Raw genomic sequence first — 24,088 nt, forward strand, 5'->3', positions numbered from 1 at the left:
TCTCAGGGATTGTGAGCGTGAGGGTAAACAGAACGCCTTTTACGTTCATTTTCTAAAGTAGGTATGAGAATGAACGGAATATTAAGGTTGGTCCTTAAGGGGATGCTTATGTAATTGTGCTGACTTGCTTCCCCCCCCCCCCGGTTGATTTCAAGACATTTCAATGCTCTAAGTGAATCGATTGCAAATTTCATCTTTGCTGCAATTTATTGTATCTTAGACACAGTAATGGATCATTTGAAATAAATCCTGTGTATGCTGCCCTCAAGGTAGAAGAGCCCAGTTGAAGAGGAAGTGTTGGCGGTCTTAGAAAACATGAAGGTGGATCAATGACTACGTGCTGATCAAGTGTATCCCAGGCCAATAACAGGAATTGCAGATGCTGGAGAAGCCGAGATCACAAGGTGTAGAGTTGGATGAACACAGCAGGCCAAGCAGCGTCGTTGGAGCGCGACCCTTCCTGCTCTTATGATGCTGCTTGGTCTACTGTGCTCATCCAGCTTTACGCCTTGTGATCTTGTATCCCAGGCCAATGTGGAAAGTCAAGGAAGAAATTGTGGGACCTCTAGGAGAAATATTTGTATCATCTATAACCATGGGAGAGGAAACACAGGACTGGAAAGTGTCAAATATTGTACCATTGTTTTAAAAAGGCTGTAAAGAAGCCTGGAACAAGCGACCTGAGCCTAACATTGGTGATGGCTGAGTTGTTGGAGAGGATTCTGAGGGATAGGATTTACAGGCAGTTGGAGTGGTAAGGACTGATTGGGGGACAGGTAGCAGGGTTTTGTGCGAGGGAAATCATATCTAACAAACTTGATTGAGTTTTTTGAGGAAGTAAGAAAGAAGATTGATAGAGTCAAAGTGGTAGGCACTGCTTACATGGACTTGACTAAAGCCTTTGACCAGGTTCTGCATGGTAGACTGATTAGAATCATGAGAACCGCTACAGTGTGGAAACAGGTCCTTTGGCCTACTGAGTACATACCAGCCCTCTCTGAAGAACATCCCACCCAGATCCACATACCCAATATCTCAGTAACCCTGCATCCCCCTTCTAATCCACCCAGCTTGCACATCCCTAGACACTGTGGGCAATTTAGATCACATGGGATTCAGGGTGAGCTTGTCAACAGTAAACAATATCAGCTTGACAGTAGGAGACACAGGGTGATAGTGGAGTATTGTTTTTCAAACTGCAAGCCTGTGACCAGTAATGTTCCACAGGGATCGAAAAATCGGTCCACTTTTACTCTTCCTTTATTTAAACAATATAGGAGTCATGGTTAGTAAATTTGCAGATATCACAAAAATTACTCATGTAGTGGACAGTAAAGGAGGTTATCTAAGATTACAGAGAGATCTTGATCAATTGGGTTAATGGGCTGATAAATAGCAGATGGAGTTTAATTTGGATAAATGAGATGTATTGCATTTTGGTAAAACAGACAAGGACAGCACTTATACAATGAATGGTAGGGCCCTTGGCAGTATTGTAAGATAGAGAAACCTAGGGATTCAGTTACATGATTCTTAGAAACTTGTGCCACAGACAGGGTGGCTAAGGTAGGATTTTGAGTTGCGACATCTCCTGGAGAGTTGTGCGCAGTTCTGGTTGCCCTGTTGTTGGAAGAATAAACTGAAGACGGTCAGGAAAGCTTAACTACAATGTTGCTGGGAACTTAGAGTTTGAGTTATAAAAATAGGCAGTGAGTTTTTTCACTGGAGTGTAGGAGGTTGAGGGATGACCTTCTAGAGGTATATAAAATCTTGAGGATTGTAGATAAGGTGAATATCAAACATTCTCAGCAAGGATCTTGCGACCAGAAACATTAACTGATTTCTCTCCACAGATGCTGTCACATCTGCTGAGCTTTGCTATTCAGAAATGAAAACAGAAGTTGATGGAAAAGAAAGATCTTTTCCCTCGGGTGGGCAAGTTCAAAACTGAGGGCATATTTTTAAGGTGAGTGAAGAAAGATTTAAAAAGTGACCCAAGAGGCAACTTTTTCACACAAGAGGTGATTCATGTGTGGAATGAACTGCCAAAGGATGTACCAGATGCGTGTACAATGACAACGTTTAAAAGTCTATTTTGATAGGTACATGCAGAGCTAGTAAGGACTGCCTATGCTGGAGTCAGTGATAACACAGTGTTGAGCTGGAGGAGCACAGCAGGCCAGGCAGCAACGGAAGAGCAGGAAATTTTACATTTCCGGCCAGGACCCTTCTTCAGAAAAAGGGTCATTTCTGAAGAAGGGTCCCCGCCCGAAACATCAACTTTCCTGCTCCTCTGATACTGCCTGGCCTGCTGTGTTCCTCCAGCTCCAGTGTTATCTCTGGATAGGTACATGAATAGGAAAGATTTAGAGGGATATGGTCCAAACACAGACAAGCAGGACTAATTTAGTTTGGGAAACTTGGTCAGCATGGATGAGTTGGACCAAAGGGTCTGTTTTCATGCTGTATGATTCCATGACTGTGCTGGTGTTTCCAACTTGGTGGAAGACTTTCTTGAACTTTTAAAAAGGTACTGGTTTCACCCTTCAGTCCCCACTCTGACTGAGTAGGAAACTTCATGGGTTCTCTCAAAAATGACCAGCAGAGAGAACACTCAGTCCTTGTTCAGCAGCTAACCTCCAAACAGTAGCCCTTTAGATGCACAAACTCCATCTCATTTACGGAAGTTTGCTCTTCCACACTACTCCTCATTTACACTGGACATGGTCCAGCCTGCCCTGCCTAATTCTTGGAACAAGGGGACTTAAGGAATTATACCTTTTCCAGCAGACAATGGCATAACTGGACTATGCAAACATAAGAGGTAAGTCAATGGGTTGGAGATAACTATTAAAAAAGTTTCCTTTCCCCATTACTAAGGACAGTGCAATTTCCTTGTGGGTTACTGAATTGTGAGCTGAGCCAAGATATATTAAAAATATTATTCTATTTGTTTACATCATAGTTATTGGCCTAGTTTCTTGAAAATGTTGATCAGCTCCCTTTTCAAAAGGCGTATTCTCGTGCAAGATTAGAAAATCCACCTTGTGTACTAAATGAATTTCTTTTGTGAATGCCTGTGACACTAGTTTATTCCTAAACACTGGGTATCAATGGTAGACTGACCATAATGGATCAGAGATTGTTCACCAGAGCTTATTAGTGATACTGAATCTGCAATCCAGAGCAAATGGAAGTTTAAAATAAGGCAGGACAGAGTTTCACTTCAAATGTGACACAAATTGCCAAAGTAGCTGAGGTTTTATCTCTCGGCAGTCTCTGGACATCAAAAACTACATCAAAAAATATGCTGGAATACTGTGAATCTGTGCTTTGGTGAGAAATAATCAGATCAACGGTCAAGATAGCTGGCTGATGTGGAACAAAGCAGTGGAACAAAACATTATGAGCAAAAAGTCAGAAAACACCAAACTAAGAGTATTCTACACGTACTCAAATGTAAATGAAACAAAGGTGAAAGCAAGCTTTCTAAAAGGTACTTTTTTAAAAATTGTAGCTGAAACAGTAACTAGGGCTGTAAATCAGAAAGTTGCACAATTCAAATTGCAAAAAGAAAAAAGTCAAATAGAATAAAAATATAACATTGTTGACAATACACAGTGTTGCTAAATGTACAACGTGACCAGCAGGTTCAGTGGACGAAAGGACACAGGGAAAGTTGCAAATTTCCAGAACATGCTGTTGGTTTAGATTATCTAGGCCATTGGCAACCCATGGATTTCAAAAATATAATGAAATGCACAGAAACTGAATTAGGGCTGAATTCATGACACAACTACCTGACTAATGCTGAGGAGTATTTCAGCACAATATTAAAGACAGTCCCTATCACCTGAAAGAGAACAAAAAGCAAAACAATGACTGAAATTTCTTGAATTACTCAGGTCAGCCAACTGGAGAGGAAGAAACAATGCCAACTACTTCGACTTATATAACACTTTCATTGTGAAACATCTCAGCAGACAAAATCTGACACTGATCCACTTTTAGTTCAAATTAACAAAAGCTTGATCAAGGATGGGTTTTAGGAGTTACCCTAAAAGAGGAAAGCAGAGTCAGAGGGATGCAACAATGGAATTTCAGAGCTCAAATCCAAGATAACTAAAGGCATTACCACCGAAACAGCAGTGATCAAAATCAGAATGTACAATTACCCAACAATCTGGTTTCTCTGCTCATAGATGTATCTAAGCCTGCTGAGTATTTCCAACATTATTTGTTTTTATTGCAGATTTCCAACTTGTGCTCTGTTTTGATGCTGAAATATCATTATTTAATCTACGATTCAGAATGAAATTGAAAATTATTCTTTAAGAATAAAACAATACATCAAACATTTTTCTTCATCTCCCTTTTGACTGTCAAAGAATTTGCTGGCAAAATAACAGTGAGCTGATGGTACTTCATATTATTAATGCATGAATGATAACATTTAACTAAGTATTTCCTCTTTTGCTAAAGTTAAGTTTTATGTTGTGGTAATCTCCATTAGCTCCATTAAAAAGGAATTTTGCTGCCAGGTTCACCACTGACATATGGTTACTCCAATAACGTGTGTGTTTGCACAAAAAAAATGCAGAGGCAGGATTCAGAAGAATTAGTCAGAATATTCAATGGAGTTGAAATAATATGATATTTTAATTATCCAAAACTAAATTAGGACAGAGAAGTGTGTTCAGAAAGGGGATGTTTTGTTGCAGTGTCAAATTTATTTTCCTACTGATTGCATTACTTGAACAAGGAAGCCGTAATTGTTCAAGTTATGGGTAACGAGGCAGCAAACATGAGTGCGCATTAAGAAGCGGTGACCATCACTTAAGTCCAAAGGCAAAGAGTGCTTGATTTTGAATGAAATTATAATTAGATATGAATTGCCCAATTAAGTGGAAGAAAAAAGAAACTGGGAAATATCATTGGATGCAAGTAGTATGGACATTCAACCAGCAAACTAAAAGATTACAAATCATAAAATACCCAATAAGAACATGAAAAGTTGGATTTTTGTGAACCAATGGGTGGATTAGATCAAATTTGAAACAGAGAAAATTAGCGAGTTGAGACGATTTGTAGCTCAGGTTGAGGTTCTGGATGTGAGTTTGCTCGCTGAGCTGGAAGGTTAGTTTTCAGACATTTCGTCACCATTCTAGGTAACATCATCAGTGAGCCTCCGACGAAGCGCTGGTGTTATGTCCCGCTTTCTGTTTATCTGGTTAGGTTTCCTTGGGTTGGTGATGTCATTTCCTGTTCTTTTTCTCAGGGGATGGTAGATTGGCTCCAAATCAATGTGTTTGTTGACGGAGTTCCGGTTGGAATGCCATGCTTCTAGGAATTCTCGTGCATGTCTCTGTTTGGCTTGTCCTAGGATGAATGTGTTGTCCCAATCAAAGTGGTGTCCTTCCTTATCTGTATGAAAGGATACGAGTGATAGTGGGTCATGTCGTTTTGTGGCTAGTTGATGTTCATGTATCCTGGTGGCTAGCTTTCTGCCAGTTTGTCCAATGTAGTGTTTGTCACAGTTCTTGCAAGGTATTTTGTAGATGACGTTCGTTTTATTAGTTGTCTGTATAGGGTCTTTTAAGTTCATTAGCTGCTGTTTTAGTGTGTTGGTGGGTTTGTGGGCTACCCTGATGCCAAGGGGTCTGAGTAGTCTGGCAGTCATTTCGGAAATGTCTTTGATGTAGGGGAGAGTGGTTATGGTTTCTGAGTTTCTTATGGTTATGGCTCTCTGATGAAGGGTCTAGGCCCGAAACGTCAGCTTTTGTGCTCCTGAGATGCTGCTTGGCCTGCTGTGTTCATCCAGCTTCACGTTTTATTATCATGGTTTCTGAGCCCGTTTTGTCTGTTTGTTTGGGTTTGTTGCTGAGAAATCGGCGGACTGTGTTCATGGGGTACCCATGCGTAGAGCAGAGGAAAATCACTTATACAGCATATTCAAAAAGAATGGGTACCCTATGAACACAGTCCGCCGATTTCTCAGCAACAAACCCAAACAAACAGACAAAACGGGCTCAGAAACCATAACCACTCTCCCCTACATCAAAGACATTTCCGAAATGACTGCCAGACTACTCAGACCCCTTGGCATCAGGGTAGCCCACAAACCCACCAACACACTAAAACAGCAGCTAATGAACTTAAAAGACCCTATACAGACAACTAATAAAACAAACGTCATCTACAAAATACCTTGCAAGAACTGTGACAAACACTACATTGGACAAACTGGCAGAAAGCTAGCCACCAGGATACATGAACATCAACTAGCCACAAAACGACATGACCCACCATCACTCGTATCCTTTCATACAGATAAGGAAGGACACCACTTTGATTGGGACAACACATTCATCCTAGGACAAGCCAAACAGAGACATGCACGAGAATTCCTAGAAGCATGGCATTCCAACCGGAACTCCGTCAACAAACACATTGGCTCCAAATCAATCTACCATCCCCTGAGAAAAAGAACAGGAAATGACATCACCAACCCAAGGAAACCTAACCAGATAAATAGAAAGCAGGACATAACACCAGCGCTTCATCGGAGGCTCACTGATTATGTTACCTAGAATGGTGACGAAACATCTGAAAACTAACCTTCCAGCTCAGCAAGCAAACTCACATCCGCAGAGAAAATTGCTTGCTGGGCAGGTAGTAAAGCCAGTCAAAATTCAAAGATGCGTTCTGCTGTAACAGCAACCTTACTTGTTATACTCATATGAAAGTGACAAGCATGCAATGCAAAATAAGGTGGAAAATGGCACCAGTATTTTGCCTTACTTTTCAATGAGGTAGATATTGAAGTGGTAAAATCTTGAAAAATGAGTTTAGAACAGTTAGATGTTGAAAGGAAGATTAATTCAATAATTTACTATTAATAGGTAAACAAAACACTGTAACCAATTAATTTTTCTTGACAGAATAGGTGATGAATCCAACAATATTTCTACAAACTTATGTGGAAAGAATGATCATTATCACAGACGAGGCTGAAAAATATGACAGCTTTTTTTTTAAAAGGAGGCAAGACAGTTAGTCTTATTTCAGCCATTGGTAAATAACTGGATTCTATTAAAACAAGATAAAATAACTTAGTAACTGAAGCCATAAGAATTAATCTGGGCTAGTTAGCATATTTACTTTAACCCTTCCTATACTTAGGTTGTATAAAAAACCTGTTCATAAAAATAATACTTTAACTTGAAATTATTACAAGAACTCACTCCAGTGGAAATGGAGGGCATCAGATGATAGTCTGTTTCATAGCTTGATCGGTAGGAACATGAAACTTGATTTTTCTTTGAATTGCATCTTTTAAATCATAGGAAAATATCCCAAGGGATGAGAGAGATTTGGGGGGAGTGCAATAAAGAAGAACAGAATTTTCCTTTTATGAAAACAAAGTACAATAGATGTTGGAGCAGAAATATAGTTAATATTTCAAGTCCAACATGAATTGGAATTGAAGCATTTTTTCTTTTATTGTCTTCATGGAAACACAGCATTTGGTCTCCTTTTGCCCTGTTTCAGTGACATCAGAATGTGAATGGCTCAACTGGAGACAGGAAATAACTCTTGATTGGCTAGGAGATTGACCTGATGCTACAAGACCCTCAAGAAGCTAAGCTGTCACCATAAGTGATGACGGTGAGTAATAGGAAATGTAACCCAACAGCTATACATGATGCTGTTCTGAAGTCAAGGCTATTATGCTGAAACAGAATGGATGGAATTTTCTCCACAGCTAAGACTTAGAGCAAAAACTCATTATTGCACTGCTTTCTTCAGCCTCTAGAATTTTGTTAATTCCTTGATTTTAACTTAATCAGAATATGCACATATCAAATTATAACAAAATTTGTGTACTAGGATGCTATGAGTTTTGTATTAGTGAAATTCTACACTATAGGATTATCCCTTCTACAATTTTGCAAGAGTAACATTACTCAAAAGTGATCAAGCGGTCACATTTGTCTGTTTTCCACGACAGTACAATTCAACTGAAATTGGAAATATAAATCACTCTAGTATTACTGAGCTCTCTTTTCTCTTGGCAACCAGACCCAATATGGAGCACTAGTTCGTTCTTACAGAAAGGCCACGATGCATACAAAACATCCGGTCAATGTATCTGCAACTGAAGCATGGCAGGATGTTTCGCTAGATTGCATGTAATAAGGCAGGTGAATGCTGCTGTAACCAGGCATTAAGACACAACAGGTGGGAAGTTCTTATTGGAAATATAATTTTAACCTAATAGCTCAGAACGGATTAAGTAGTACCCTAACTTGCACTAGCAAAACATGGGTCACTGGAATGCTTCAAACTTGACTCTTGCTATACTTTTGCTTATTCTTGTAGCATTCTGCAGTACTTTCAACAGAACAGGAACATAACTGGTGATGATGTTGGAGAAATAATGCAATAATGAGGGCCAAGTTGGAAAGGCTTCCCAATGGAGTGCCATGGCCAGTGGCATGTTGCAGGATGGCTTGGCTGTCTACTCCAAGCAGGTCAGTTTACAAAATAACCTAATAACAGTCTTTGTGCAAAGCCACTAGGACTTTGTTGACGATAAGGAACTTTGGCACATGGAGAGGCCACCAATGCAGGGAAGGTGGTCTTCCTGTGAGCCAAAGACAGCATGAAGTCCACCCCCAACCACAAAACAAGGGCTGCAATGTACTAGAGATTGCCTCTCTGATCCTCGATGTTTCATTTTCATTATTTGATGGAGCCCCCCTTTTTTTTTTTAAAACATTGTCCTGCTGATTCTTCAGAGACCACCTGTGGCAAGATAGTTTAGCTGGTTCCACTGTCAGTAGGCGCAGGCTCAAAACTTGCTTCAATGTCATGGTCCCAAAGTTCTGGTCAAATTCAGTTCTTTATTGCACTAGACAAGCATTGCAGTGAAAATCATTCAGCAATCAACAAGTCATGTTTGGATATTTCCTGCTGTATATAACATGAACTGTTACAGAAAGACTACAGTACTTACTAAGACAATATTTTTCTGTGTCGCATCTTACAATCCAAGCCAGATAAATAAATAGCAATTTAGAATTACTAAAAAACTCACAAAGTTCTGCTAGTAATAAAGAATGACAGTGGCTTACAAGAGACAAAACAGTAAGACTCAACATAAATTGCAATTTTCCTTATAGGCCAGCAAAATTACAGCTCAAAGTGACTTTTAAACACTATTCAAAGAACAGTGAACCAAAAAAACTAATTAACACAAATTAGCTTCTTAACATGCAAGCATTTTCATCTTTATTAGAACTGTAAATATTGCTATATTCCTCCCCAAAACATGAAATTCAGCATCACATAAGCATAAATCAAAAAGGAGAAATTGGAGAGATACAGCTTTAAAAAGAATAATCATTCTTCATGCCTTTACACTTTTTTGCACTAGTTTTACGAAAAGCCTAGAGATGTATGGTTTTTGAGATACCCCTGCAAGCCTGAGTTACTGTGGAGATGAAAGTTAGTTGTGGTGGTGCCAAACAAAAGTCTATTTTGTGGTAGGTAAACTGAAAAGAATGCATGAGGGGCAAGCAAGCAAACCTCTATTCAAATGATCAATTTTTTGTTGCATTTAGAGAATACAAGTCCAAATATTCTTGGTGAAACCACAGGCAAACAAGTTAAAAGGGACTGACTGTTAAAGCTGACAACACAGTAGGCCAGGCAGCATCGGGGGGCAGGACAGTTGATTTTTTGGGTCAGGATCCTGCTCGGCCTGCTGTGTTGCTCTGACCCCAGCATCTGCAGTTCTTGCTATCCCTGACTCCGAAAGCCACGTGAATAACTCATTGACATTGAAGAGTTGAGTGTTTGCTTCGGAGAACTGGGACTGAGAGGTGTTAGTTGAATAGAAACTTGTGACAGCTGCATTTATCAAGATTATTGTGACTTAATGAGCTTAGTTAGCACTAACATTAACGGCCATCTCAATGGAATACCAGCACCTCTGAAAACAATCTGACAGCCACTTCTATTGTGAGAGAAACCCTACTTACTGGAAGCAGAGTTAGAAAGTCTTAAATTGTACATTACACCACATTTGAGGAAGTGTGCAGTTGGTTGTAATTAGCTTTTACCTTTTTAATTGAAATTTAGTCTTCCTATTAATGAAGTACATTTCATTTTAGTTGGCTTGTTATGGTAAAAATTTAAAAATGAAATCTTGCCCATTGGTTCTCTTTTCATTGGGAATGAAGACACTTTTTTTTTAAAGCTAATGGCTTCTCTGGGGATAAAAAAAACACTAGTTTGCACTGTTGTACTGAAATGAATATTCTGTAAATATTTTACAGTCACAAGGTTAATGGTATTTATTGTAGAACACAAATTGTAACCACTTCAACCAATCTAGCACTTGATCTGAAATAGGGAATTAATATTCCTCAAAACTGTGACTAAACAATTTGGAGATAGATTGTGGTTGATCTAAAAAAAACTTGAGGCTGTATTTCTGTCATTGAGAAACAAATTAAAGATTGACTGCCCACTTAGTGACAAATAAATTTCTTCATATTATGGTGCAAAGTGAATGGACTGATAAATGTTTTGATTTTTTGTTTGTTAGTCTGCTTATTCAGTACCATTTAGGATCAGTTTCAGGCACTATTTATGGAAACAGTTATCATGTGAATATAAATCATTAATTATGGGAAAGTAGCCGTGTATTGATATTTTAACTAGACTAATTATTGATAACGTAACTAGACTAATAATTCAGAGGCCCAGGCTAATGTTCTCAGGACGCGGATTCAAATATCATCAGGACAATTAAGTGCTAAATCTGGAATATAAAGTTAGTCTCAGTAATGACTGCAAAAACTACATTCAGAAGTCTTAATAAACTCATCCACGTCATCAATACCCTGAAGGGAATAAAATCCTGCATCATCACCTGGTCTGGCCTGCATGTGACTCCAAACAAACAGCAATGTGATTAACTTGTAACTGCCCTCTGAAATGGCTGAGCAAACCAACTAATTTTCAAGCCATCTAAAGGGGGTTCCTGGCATGTAGGAACATATGTTTTGTAGATCCTACTCAAACCCCAATATTAATTTGTTCATTCGAGACTAACCAATAGACAACAGGAGACAACCTTCTGTAGTAACTCAGGAAATTTTACTTAGGATATAATTCATTCCTGTTAAAATATAGCAGCATCTTTAAAAGCATACTTCGGCTCTTGCCTTCTGATTCAGTTTAACATACAGATTGATACTTGGTTTCTGAATCTTTTCAATGGCTTGAAGGCTTCCCATTCCCAGTTGGAAGCAGAAGTTCAAAATTTCCTGTGCATGCACTGATCATCAAAAGTGTTGCTTATTAACTCTTTCCAAGTCACAACCCATGATCAATTACATTCGGATAGGCCTAGATTAGATGAAACTTGCTAATTGGTTTGAAGGATGTATGACCAAACTCTAATTGGCTCTTAAGGGAATGGACATTGACTGATCTCACCTCCCAGCATCTCCTGAATGGTTTCTGAAGTCAATGATCCAGAGTTTCACCCTTAAGCTATTTTTCTATTGTCACTTTATTCAGCAAATATACTTTGCTAAAAAAAGGGAGGCATGTACAATCTGGGCTTGATCAACATCCTTCAGCTCATGTCTTAATTCTCGCTTAATTTGTGAAGTTTCCATTAAATCACATTTGTCACTGTTCATTTGCTTTTCCCTGGTTTTCTTCTGTTGTATTGAATACTTGTAAACAGTTTACGTTACCATAATACAGAAGGTCAGAAAGTATACAGATTCCTAAAAAAAATTTATATGGAGTATGTTGAAGTCAGAAAATCATAAAGTTGTAAACTTGAATGCATTGCTACAAAGATAACTAGTACAAAAGTTGCATTTATGCAACTACTATATTTCTAATATACTAGTTCAAGGGCATGGCTGTGGTTATGATTCGGTGAGGAGGGCTAACAAGCTGGGAGCATATCATTTGTGTCTTATTCAACCTTCCAAGTCTGGATCTTAAACTAAACAGTTTAAGGTTCAGCCTTACAGCTGTATATCTAAACATTAGGTTATTTTCTTTATGCTGTTCGCAATCCTATAGTGCATTTTACGTCAAATAAAACCAGCCGGAGTCATATGATGTTAGAATTAAGCAGGATAATATTAATCATATTACTTTAGTTTAGTTATGATTACATATACAAACTCAATCATAAAGCATTAGTTTCGAACTAATCCTACAAGGGCAATTAAATCATCCAGCAGCCAAAGATTGAGGATTTCTCAGACAAATGAAGTAGCAACAAGCACCAACTATCATTTTTGACAGCACAATACAATGATCCAAATATATGGGATTAAGAAAGGCTGACACTCCCAACTACTAAAATGTGTTTTACAGAGCCAGAGAGCTTGTTTGCCAGTAGCCATGACTTCAGAGCCAAGTTAATTTCAGTTTCAATCCATTTGATAATGCTTACATTTTGAGAGTTTTTGAAGGACATCCATGAAGATTGCAACAACTCAAGCTATGAGACAGCATGGCTTTACTGACAGCAAATTTCAACGACAGGATTTAGCTGCACATATGCAGGAGCTAGAAATTGGTGTCAGTTTTACATAGTAACAATGATGAAAGCTGAGTTTTGATATTATTACAATGCAGATTCTTGGCTGCAGTAACGTGCTGGCTATCCCTGGAAGCATACTGAATTTGACTTCAGTGCAACCCAACAGCCAATTCTTTTTAAAAATTGCTCAAAGATACAGCACACTCAGTTAAAAAGTGCAGTATCTGATGTTCAAATCAGCTGCTGTCTGTTTGACCATCAGATGAGGTGTGCACAAAATTGAATGAAATCAGATTCTTGTTCCGAACCATACGTCAGATTGGAGGCAATTCTTTCTTCAACTTAAGGAAACTGCTTAGCTGAGGGGCTGAAATGGTGACACATATATACATTAGGTATTCAAGACTGTTAACAGCTCAACAGCATTTAAAATTGTAGTTTAGTGCTGTCTAAACTAAACTTTCCTTGAAACAATCACAATTTAGAATTTGAAAATAAACACAACAACCATTTGTATATTTAATCAAAATTTATTTGTATCCTTGGGGCCAGTCAGACCTTCTGACATTGTTTTCTGGGGAGACAGGACATATTTAGCAAGATTTGCTATTATAAAGCAGTCCTAATAATTCAAAAACTGTGTTATCACCCTGCAGAAGTATCTTTGGAGGGCAATGTTTCACACTATTTGAAGATTCCGGTGCAACAGCTCCTTACAACCCAAGATTGCAGCATAATTTGAGTATATATGGCTCACAAACAACACAACTTACAAATGTTCTAAACCATACCCATGCTACATCTTATCATATATTTGGCATCTTCCTAAAGTGACCTCATGCTTTAATTTTCAACCCATTTACAGTATGGACTGCACAGCATATTACTCAGCAATGAGTGGTTTCCAATTCTTAATATGTTGATTTACTTGCAAAACAGCCAGTGCACTAACTAAAAGCTTTCTGCAGTTATGCAGCTATCAAATGATGCATTAGCTACAGGAAAATAATCCCACAGGGTATTTCTGATGAAACAGAGACAACTTTTTCCAGATACAAGAGAATTGTACACGTATCCTTAAGAAGTCTCTACTTGCATTAATGGAGGTGGCCTAAATTGTATATTACATAGTGACACTAAATGTAGATTTGAGTAACCAGATGTAAAACGGAAGGAGGATAGATGAGCCAAATTTCAGCATAGCTGTAAATCTGGTCAACTCCTTGCAGACATTGAAAACAGGTTACATTACTTTAACTTACAGTTCTCAAGTTAAAATACTTTCGATTTGATTTAATAAGCTGTCAATTAAGCTAATTTTTGACAGTCACCCCCATAGCAAGTTAAAATATTGACTAACATTTGTATGCTATTGCTAAGTTCACAACAGTGAATCCCAATGCAACAGTGCCACAATCAGCGATACATAAAAACAGTCACTCCGTTTAACATGCAACTGTCATCAGGAAAATATGAAATGTCCACGTGGTTTTAACATTGTTTTTTCAAACTAGATTTTTTTTTCTTAAAAAGCATGGGGGCAGTTTATATTGATATTTAGGTTCTTAAGAGTACAACATTTACAATACACTGCAATACATTGCCCTGTCAGAAAACTCTAATTTATTTCAAATGTTATCTGACTTCTGAGTTTCTCAAATGTAGAAACCTGCTGCACCGGAATCTGAAAGCTCAAGTACGCTTCAAGGTAAGATCTCAAAGTTATCAGCTGGGTTAAAAAGAAACAGTAATACACCAATTAAATACTATCACTTTGTTCGTTAAGTTCATATTAAGAACACAAAAGCAAATAACTTGTCTGCAGGCTTATTTCAAACGTTTTGTTAAAAACAAAAGTCCAACTGTGGTAACTGAATGCGTAGGGCTCACTAATAATGAGCATAAATCCAGTTTTTTTTTGGGGGGGGGGGGTGGGGTGAATCGGGGAGGTCTTCCAGTTTATTCATTTGCCTGTCCTGATCACAGCAGCCCAGTAGCAAATAGCATAAATACAGAATTGGCTTTAGAATGCTGTTCTACTGCAAATATTAATCAGCAATTTCATGTCATCAGCAGAAATATTCAAATAACATATCAGCATTCATATGCAAAACTCAATAATAAGTAAATAGTTAGACTAATACAATAACATTCTTCCGCTGTACAAATTAATCATTTTTAGAACTGAGCGGCCTAAAAGTTATGTACAAGGAACCAGCAAATCCCTCTAATGAAATGCAGAGTTTTGCTGCTATCTCCCAAACAGAAAGTAGGAATTAAAATTAACACAAGTAAAACACATTTGAATGTGTACATACTTTTCAATTCTTGTAAATCAAACTGCCTGCAAAATCTATAAATCAAAAGGCCCATGTACATTCTTTTCTCCCCCAATAAGAACAACCCCTTTCCAACAGATTAATTCTCCAGAAAATTACTTAATACATTAAGGGGGATAATCACATCCCTTAAAAGAAAAACTTCTCACATCTACAATTCTTCGCCAGCATTCTGAATTGTGTACAACTATGCAAAGAAATCTAGCTTGTAACACTACATTCTGCAATTATGGGAGGGGAGATGCAGCACTTCAACCTTCGATTTTATTAATAAATTTCCTAGCATTTAAAAAAAAAAGTGTCACAGGTAGGACACAATCCACTGGGAAATCTGTTTACAGAGCACCAGGGGAAAATCGCTGTCACAACGTTGCAGCTCAATTTCTTTACAGCAAACATGCATAGCTTTGCATCCTAGGCGAATTCTAACCAATAACTGATTTCTCTCCCCTATTCATATTTGAATGGAGTTCACTTTTAAACCATTTTGTGAGCAAATTCTACTAAATGACTTCAAAAAACATACACCATAGAAAAATGAACCCAACTAAATTAAGTCGCAAGTAGCGTACCATATCCATAAAGGAAAAATCAATGATGTGGAGATCCATCACTTTAATCCTTACGACTATGGTGTGTGTCTTTAAATGTTAGCACAGATCAAATCCATGACAAACTCACAGCACAGTTTACAAATAAGTGAATCGTAAACCAGGCATGCAACCTCAGGTTTTACTGTTGTTATCCTTTCTTTATAAACCATTCTAATTTCTAAAAATTTTCTTACATAAACCAAATTCCCTCTCACCTACGCTTAACCAGAAGATGGTATGTTTACATTGAAGTTACTTCTTTGTCAATGAAACAGACAAAATCCATGTTGTGCTCTAATGCGCAGGAAAGCAGCAGCTAAATTTCATCTTTGACTTCAAAACAAAAAACAATAAACCGTTCACTGGACAGCAGATTAGCAGTAATCCATAAGAATCGAATAAGGGTGCTTGATGTTCATTAATAGACAGCAGTTGCTTAAATTCGGTTCTGTTTTATTACATAGCTTTAGGATTCCTGGGGTGCCGGTCTCTTTAGATCTCTGATTTGTTTGACCAAGTAAGTCTTCTCATCATTGAATTGTTCATCTTCGGTCCTGTCATTCTGGAATTTGCTGAGAAACTCTATCAGCTTGGTCTGGTTTTTCAGCAAGATATCCAGAATTGGCTGAGTTTTATTGGGATTGGCCACAAACACCTGGAGAGAGAACAGACATTACATCTTTGTAAGACAAGGTCCTCAAAAGATATATGCACAAATTTTAAAAGAAGCAAGTGAATGTTTCCACAGAGTTAATGCGTAGTGATTGTTTTAATTTTGGGTAAAACCGAACAGCACTGAATTTAGTGCGCATCTTTTCGAAAAAAATTCTTTCACGGGATGGGGACATCACTGGCTAATGCAGCATTTTTTTAAGGATTACTAAATGCCGTCAAGGAGGTAGTGATCTACTGCCTTCTTGAAGTACTGCAGTTCATATTATGTGGCTACACTCAATGCTGCAAGGGAGTACAAGAGTTTCACTCATTAACAGTGAAGAAACAACAGTTTGCTTCCAAGTCAGGACAATGTGCTTGGAGGAAAATGAATATGATAATAGTCCCTTGCGTCGGCTGCCCCCTTGTCATTTAGATGACAAAAGTTATGGCTTTGGAAGATGTTGCTGAAGGAGCCCTAATGAGTTGCTGCAGTGCATTTTGTATAGAGTAGACACTGCAGCCACTGCGTGTTAGTGGTGGAGGGAGTGAATTCTTAAGCTTTTGCATGGAGTGTCAATCAAGCTAACTGGCTTTTTCATGGGTGGCACTGAACTGCAGCCATCCAAGCAATCAGAGAGCATTTCAGTCCATGCTTGACTTGTACCTTGCAGATGGTTGACAGGCTTTGCAGTCAGGTAGAGAGCTCCTCACTGTAGAATTCCCAGTTTAGAGTGCAAGTACCTCACCTAATATTAGGCATGCTCATAAAAGTTTTGTTTGAGAGGTTAGTAATTCATTGCAAAATTTTAAAACCAGACAATAAGGAAATGTCTTCTTTAAACAAAGAAACACATAACAATAAATATGGGGCAATTTAACCTAACCTGCTTACAAGGAAACTGATGGAACTGGCCAAAATATTGCTGTCTCTACCCCACTTAATTTCATTTTCAACTGAACTTGATAGAGTAGCCATTGAACTTGGAATTCAGTCAACCCAGTGGGATTTTCATCTGGTGCATTACGTCAGAAGTCCCACAGAGTACCCAAAGGACTAAGTGAAGTTTCATGTTAAAGATAATTATGCAGCATAGGTAAGATAGGCATCCACAATAGCATTAACCTTCATACGATGTCTGGTATCTTTCGAAAACAGCAACATTTCTGACTTGCTGCGTTTTTTTTTTAAATCAAGTGGGCCATGAAATAACTTCCCATTGGTAACTAACAAATAGATTTTCAAAACTTTCTAGGTCAATAGATCAATTCAACAGATTGGATTTTGCCTGTTTGAGAAAATTTGTAATTGAAGATTACGCCAAAAAGTGAAGAAATTTAGCAAGAGTTAATGACCAGACAGACTAAATTTATGCACAAGCCAGAAATGATTAACTCAATTCACCAAGGTTACACATTTGGAATCAAGCAGTCAACCAAACTGATAACAATGGAGTTAATAAATTTTGGTGCAAATTTGAAGCATTTACAGTTTCAGTTTACACTTGTAAGAAATGTCAGCACTTCAAACCTGACATGAGACTCTATCAATTTCTGGCTCCAAGATAACAGCAGTATCACTGAGAGAAGCTGACACTTAATATTAGTATGTCTTTCACTTTACAATTTGCAGCACACTCAGGCCTTGTGGAAAGTCATATGTACTAATACCTTAAATACGTGGAAGGCTTCAAACTGAATGTTGCGGCTTTTGTCTCGCAGAAGATTCATCATCAGCTTCAAGTTCTCTGGTTTGCTGATATACTTTGTCATTATGGTGAAATTATGTCTATCCAGTAGAAGTTCTCCAAGTAACTACATAACAATGAATATTTAAGTTCAGACAAGTTACATTATAACCAAACAGAAAAACTACACCATAAAACGCAGTAAAGTCTACAAAGGGCTTCAATATTTGCAATAGATTGCACCTTTTTTCACAAAATAATTTCTGCATCCAAACTTTTAAAATGTTTTGCAAAAAGACAATACTATCCAAAAGCATTTTAAGTTTTACCGAATCCTAATCATGCTAAAAACAGTCCTTAAAATTCACCTTTATAATGCACAAAGCGGATACAAGCATATGTTCAGTGAAGTGGGAAAACATTTTTACTGTAATGGACAATTTTTATTTTTATGCCATTTTCTCTGCAGTTAAATACCATTCTTGAATTGTTACAGGCAGAAAACAAATCCTCAAGGTTCTATTATTACACTACTTCTTCCTCTCACTTTCTTTGTTCACAGTTTACTTAGCCTCTCCTTAACATCTTTCAGTTCCAATATAGGTATGCTAGTAACTTAAAGTGTGAAGTGATAAGTATAGCCTACAAAAGACCATTGGCTTCTTTTTCCATTAAAGATTCAGAATTGCAGAGTTGAGGGACACCACTGTGCAAATGTATGACCTGATAAAACAGATCTCCACGAACTACCACCATCCTGAACCTGTGCCATCATTCTGCATCATATTTCAGTCACTTAGTCAATTCTGTTAACATCCCTCTCCTCACACTGACGTGATTGAAACCAGGAAACTCCTCCACTTGCCATCCCCAAGGAACAAATAATATGTTACAGCAGTCCACTTTGAACTTCTCTCAATACCATACGATATTTCATTCATTTTGCAGCTTGCATTTTCATTCCATTTTCCCCCAAATTCAAAATTGATTTCACTCCCATTTTACTTTGTTCCTTAGCGGTGGAAAAATGAATAATACTGCTCAATCAGCAATTACAAGAAATATGTTGGAAAGCCTAGCCTTGCTTCAGAGATCATATGTTTCCACAGCAAATTCTGTTGACATCCCATCCCCGTTCTCTTTAATTTAATGACAGAAAAAAACACGTCACTACGATTGAAATGATTTGTTGCACAGTGAGTGAAACATTTATATTGTGTACTGCAAGCAGTATTTGAATATATAACTCCAATTTGCAAGGACACAAATTCTAAAGAGAACAGAGGAACACAAATTGGATTACTGGTAATTACTGGTCAGTTATTGGTCACAGTTTAGGGACCAGCTTGATGTCATGGCATTGTGGTCAGAGTACTGACTTAGATCATCATTGCAGTTATGTATTTGCACCAAATTAGGTAAAGCCAACATCCAAAGTACAGCTTTTTACTCTTCCTGGATGACCTTACAATTGTCATCATTATGGACGAAATTAAATTATTTGCAGATGCAATTCCAAATACCATATTGTGAATATAGGTTAGGCAATTTATGTCTGGTGTGAAATAATCTGAAAAATACTACATAAAAAAAAGCATGTGGCCTTCCTAAAGAGAATTGGGACAAAAGCCCATGTTAGTTCATCACATCACCAGCTATTTTTGAGAGATAGAGGACGCGTAGGTCGTAGAATAAGGAATTTATTCCAACCTTGAAATCAGGTCAAAATATTGGTGTCTCAGTCTTGTTCCTGAGATATGGGTGTTGTTGGCTAGGCCACTATTTATGGGCCCTTGAGATGGTGGAGAAAGCTGCCTTTTTGAACCAGTGTAGTCCTTGGAGTTAAGGTCTACTTATATCTGTGGCATAATTGTTAGTACCAAACGATTGCAGCAGCACATTTGAAAAAGTTACTTGTCTCATATCTTAAACTTAGTTTTGAGACTATGCTCCCACATTTAAAACTACATATTTGCATTACCTTCAGTGACTGTCTTTTTGTGACATAGTTTTCTGAATGGAGTAACTTTTCATATTCACTGAAGAACTAAAGCAAAAACAATTCACAATTAATCAGTTCTGCTGTCAAGCTTTTAAGATTAAACCATGATGCAAAAAACTAACAATGTGCAGTACAAAATTCCCCAAACTAGCATATTTTAGAATTCTATTTTATGTTACCTACTAGTTAAAAATAGCAAAAAGAGAAATTTGACATATGCAGGAACACTGTTTCTCAACTCAGCTGCAAGTGAATTTTTGCAATTTTTGTTTATATGTTTAATGAACAAGACTGCCAACTCTCAATGACTCCAAGAATGCGCTTGCTCTACTTAAGAGTTTATGGAAACAGAACTGTCCTTGAAAATTTTGATAAGTTACACATTAACAAGTATGAAAAGGAGATATTGCATTTTTAAAAACCCTTAACATTTACCTCTTGCTTCTTGTCACCATAACCGAATTAAGATGACTTTAAGGAGTCACATCTATCGATTGCGCATCATGTTTGAAATAACAACTAATGCATTTATTATTTGCATATGAAAGGGTTTATAGCTAAAGGTCAAATTTGACTATTACACAAAGGTAAATCAAAAAGTTGTTTCACTGAATCACCAATAAACCAGTAAGAAAGCAGCATTTCAAAAAACAAAATTAACAAACCTGAAAATTTCAACATTTTCCAATTTCTCTAAATTATGATTGTTGAATGTTATTTTGGATTTGAAGTAACAAGTAAAAAAAGATGTTTTTAAATCGCAAAGCTACTTTTAAGCTACAAGAACAGATACAAAGATACGTCACTAGAGGGCACTCCCATATAATATTTCAAGTTTACTGAGTACTTGAACCACTGACGCGACTTTCCCTTCAGATCTAAGATGGGTTTTCATTGGAACGGTCAGCCTACAGATGGATGGATACACGTGGTAGTTAAATTTACATTAACCAACAGCATTTCAGTTTTCCAGGTTGCCTTTGGAATTTTTGTCAGCATTGTTAATTTTACAGATTAATGTTAAATGGAAGAAACTGCCGATCTACAAATCAATATCTATTCAAGATAAATCATTACAGAATTTGGTCTTTATGATGCACATTGTTCTATTACTTTACATTCTTAACCCCATTCACTATTGCAAATTCTTGTGATCAAAATGCTTTTAGCCAATTTTCTTGCTTCTTCTATTGATACTATTGTTTAAAATTCCAGCAGCAAATATGCAAAGCACACGATCAAAATATTATTTGCAGATAAAGGTGTCATAATTTAAACATAATTAAATGAATCAATCATTCTCTTGTCTAGGAAAATAAATTATGCAATATCAATTTCCCATATGTGCTATTTAGAGTAATACAAGATTCTTTAACTTTACTTTCTTTAATGGAATGCGAACAAAGGAAAGATCATCATTTGTCGTCAACCCTTAATTGCCCTTGAACTGAGTGGTTTATTAGGACATTTCACAGGAGAGCTAAGAGTCAACCGCACTGTTGCAGATCTGGAGTCACATGTAGGTCATGGTTGGGGGTGGGGAGGGGGTGCAGATTTCTTTTCCTAAAGGATGCGTGAACCAATTGGGCGTTTTTGATAATCGACAATGGTCACACAGTCATTAGGCTCGACTTTAATTCCAAGTTTCCCTATCAGTCATGGTGGAATGCAAATGCATACCGCTGGAACATTAGCTTGAGGCTCTGAATTACAAGGCTATTTTCATTAGAACTATGCCACTGACTTCTCAAACCACAGTGAATTTATATGGAGAATAACCAAATTTGGCCTCAAAAGTCACAATTTCACAGAATCCCTACAGTGTGAAAGCAAACTATTCAGCCCATTGACAGTACATCAATGCTCGGAAGACCATTTTACCCACACCCAACCCCTTACCCTATTCTGAATTTCTAATGGATAATCTATCTAACCTGCACACATTTAGACTATGGGAGGAAACCGGAGCACCCGGAAAAAACCCATGCAGATACGGACAACGTGCAAACTCCACACGGACAGCTGCGAGGGTGGAATTGGACCCAGGTCCGTAGCAATTAGGCAGCAGTGTTAACCACAAAGCCACCATGCTGCTCCATAGCTATATTTGACCCAGTGGGTACATATAAGATATAAAAACTGTTCATTCCCAATCACACACCTACTCCTCGCTCCTCCAATTCTGAACCTAGCCTCCACCCATTCTCAACTGACCCCCAAACTCTTGATTTTGTGCCAGATTCGGAGTGACATCAGGAAAGAGAAAGCTTCTATCACACAGACAATTAAGATCTTTGAAGGCTGCATTCTTCTCATTAGTGACAAATGACATTTCTACATTTCTACAAAATCCAACCCAACAGCCTTTAAAAAGCTGCGAAGGTTTACTAGAAATGACACCTTTGGACTTCCAAGGTAAGTTGAGATTTTACAAACTAGGTTTGCATTGGAATTCAGAAGGCAAAAAATTAAATCAAAATTTGCAAGGTATAAGTAGATCAGGTAAAAAAGCTATTTTGCTGTTTGGGGAGTTTGCGGCTAGAAAGAATGGTCTAACCTTTGGAGTCACATCATTCAAGAGTGAAATTAGAATTGCCTTCTCTAAGTAAAATGTGTTCAATGTTTACAACTCTTTCCCACAATGGCATCTGTTCAATTTCAGGAGGTTTAGCGTTAAGTATGCTCATCTTGAGAGTGATAACCCTCCTGGTTACTTGATCAGAGTTTGCTTATATGTACTCTTCCCGTCCAGCTCGTTTTAGTGCCTGAAATCTATTTCATCACCTAGTGGTGGATTTGATAAATGAAACAGAGAAAGTCTTTCCCCTGCATATCCACTAGTCCAGATTTTTGCCTTTAGCAGAATTGTTGCTCGGAACCAGAAAACAGATGCTACATTATAGAACCCTATGCTAAATTATATATTGAATAAAACTGCAACTTGATCTCTTCAATATAGAAGAATAAAAACAAGCATGACTGCAAGTCTACTAAAAAAACTTCTCTCTATTTAGGAGGAGGGGAAGGGGATCTCTGAACTGAGGTTGAAAAGTCTTAAGGAGGTAATGTCTTTTAAAAGTCCTCTCTTTGGGCAATTAATTCATTTCCACTAGAGATCAGGAATGTGCATTTTACCTCCTGATTAAAATAAAATAAAATCAGTATCTTGGTTCAGACGAAGTTCAGAGACATTCAAGGCTTAGACTTTAATTCAGTTGACCATCGGATAATGACACATGAAATCAACTTGTCTTTTAAATTTAATTTTTAAATGGGAGATATTTCAAAATGATCCTTATCCATGCAAATTGTATTGCTCTTGGAAAATCCCTCAAATTCCCTCTCACCACTTCACCTAAGTAAAGTGGATGACTTTATTTTAAAAACACACCAAGATTCTACTTTTAAGTGCCATGTTAGATATGATATGCTTAGGTCTTTGAAATGCCATATTGAAAAGTTTGTGATCACAACTCAAATTGTCCTCCCATTACCTAAAGCAACATACGTTTACTTACTCGATCGTAATACCGTTCCAAAAATTCTGCGCTCAGAAGTTTATGTCGTGTAAGCAAATCCTGGAAAGAAATCACACATTGTGGTTTGACTGTGCAATTTAATACCAGAACAAGAATAAACACAAAGGGATTGAAGTGAATAATATTATACACACAGGAAACGCCAAACTTTTTGTGCAATATGTAGTTATTTTACAATGATGCAAACACTGGTCAGTTATAGAAAATGTTTTATGGTCTGCATTGGTACTTAGTGTATGTTGTACCTTCTTCAGAGGAAAAATATGCACACCCTCAGTCGGCCTAAGAAAAAAAACTTCAACATATGCAAATTACCTTGAACGTGGCAAATGCATCTGAAGCAATATCAAAAGTTGACATTTCCACATATCTGAAGAAATCATAAAATTGTTCAGCCCACAGAATAACTTTTGCCAATGGTTCATGCCGGATACATTCGCGCAGCATAATGCCGCAATTGAGAGCAATTTCTGGTGATTCGTACCTACAAAGACACAAAAAGATCCTTTAGGGTAAGTAATAACATCAATTTTCAACATATCTTCCAAACTGTTAGATAACCTTGTACGTCAGAAGTCCAAACACAGCACTTTCCTACAGTGTCAACATCATATGGTTTATCGTAACTTAATGTGTTGAGAATTTTGCAAATAGTGCTTTTCGGAAGTTCCATTGTAATCCTTCAAT

General features: G+C 37.5%; 1 protein-coding gene and 1 long non-coding RNA gene across 9 annotated transcripts in view; one reads left to right on the forward strand and one right to left on the reverse strand.

Moving 5' to 3' along the window:
* Position 1: 1 nt before the first annotated feature.
* LOC125457426 (uncharacterized) lies at positions 2 to 22,316 on the forward strand. Its single transcript, XR_007248630.2, has 5 exons — positions 2 to 57; positions 1,854 to 1,966; positions 7,552 to 7,668; positions 8,383 to 8,534; positions 22,102 to 22,316. It is a non-coding gene; the product is annotated as an uncharacterized LOC125457426 (long non-coding RNA).
* Positions 13,097 to 24,088, reverse strand: part of cab39 (calcium binding protein 39) — a 69,175-nt gene continuing 58,183 nt past the window's right edge. For all 8 annotated transcript variants that reach the window (XM_048541601.2, XM_048541599.2, XM_048541600.2 and 5 more), the window contains 5 exons: positions 23,717 to 23,885; positions 23,381 to 23,440; positions 19,842 to 19,907; positions 17,844 to 17,987; positions 13,097 to 16,173 (listed from right to left, as the gene is read on the reverse strand). In XM_048541601.2, the coding sequence (XP_048397558.1) occupies positions 15,985 to 16,173; positions 17,844 to 17,987; positions 19,842 to 19,907; positions 23,381 to 23,440; positions 23,717 to 23,885 (628 nt within the window). In that variant the 3' untranslated portion in view covers positions 13,097 to 15,984. The remainder of the gene's footprint in view (positions 16,174 to 17,843; positions 17,988 to 19,841; positions 19,908 to 23,380; positions 23,441 to 23,716; positions 23,886 to 24,088) is intronic.

This window comes from Stegostoma tigrinum, chromosome 14, assembly GCF_030684315.1.
Source record: "Stegostoma tigrinum isolate sSteTig4 chromosome 14, sSteTig4.hap1, whole genome shotgun sequence".
Classification (NCBI taxonomy): Eukaryota; Metazoa; Chordata; class Chondrichthyes; order Orectolobiformes; family Stegostomatidae; genus Stegostoma; species Stegostoma tigrinum.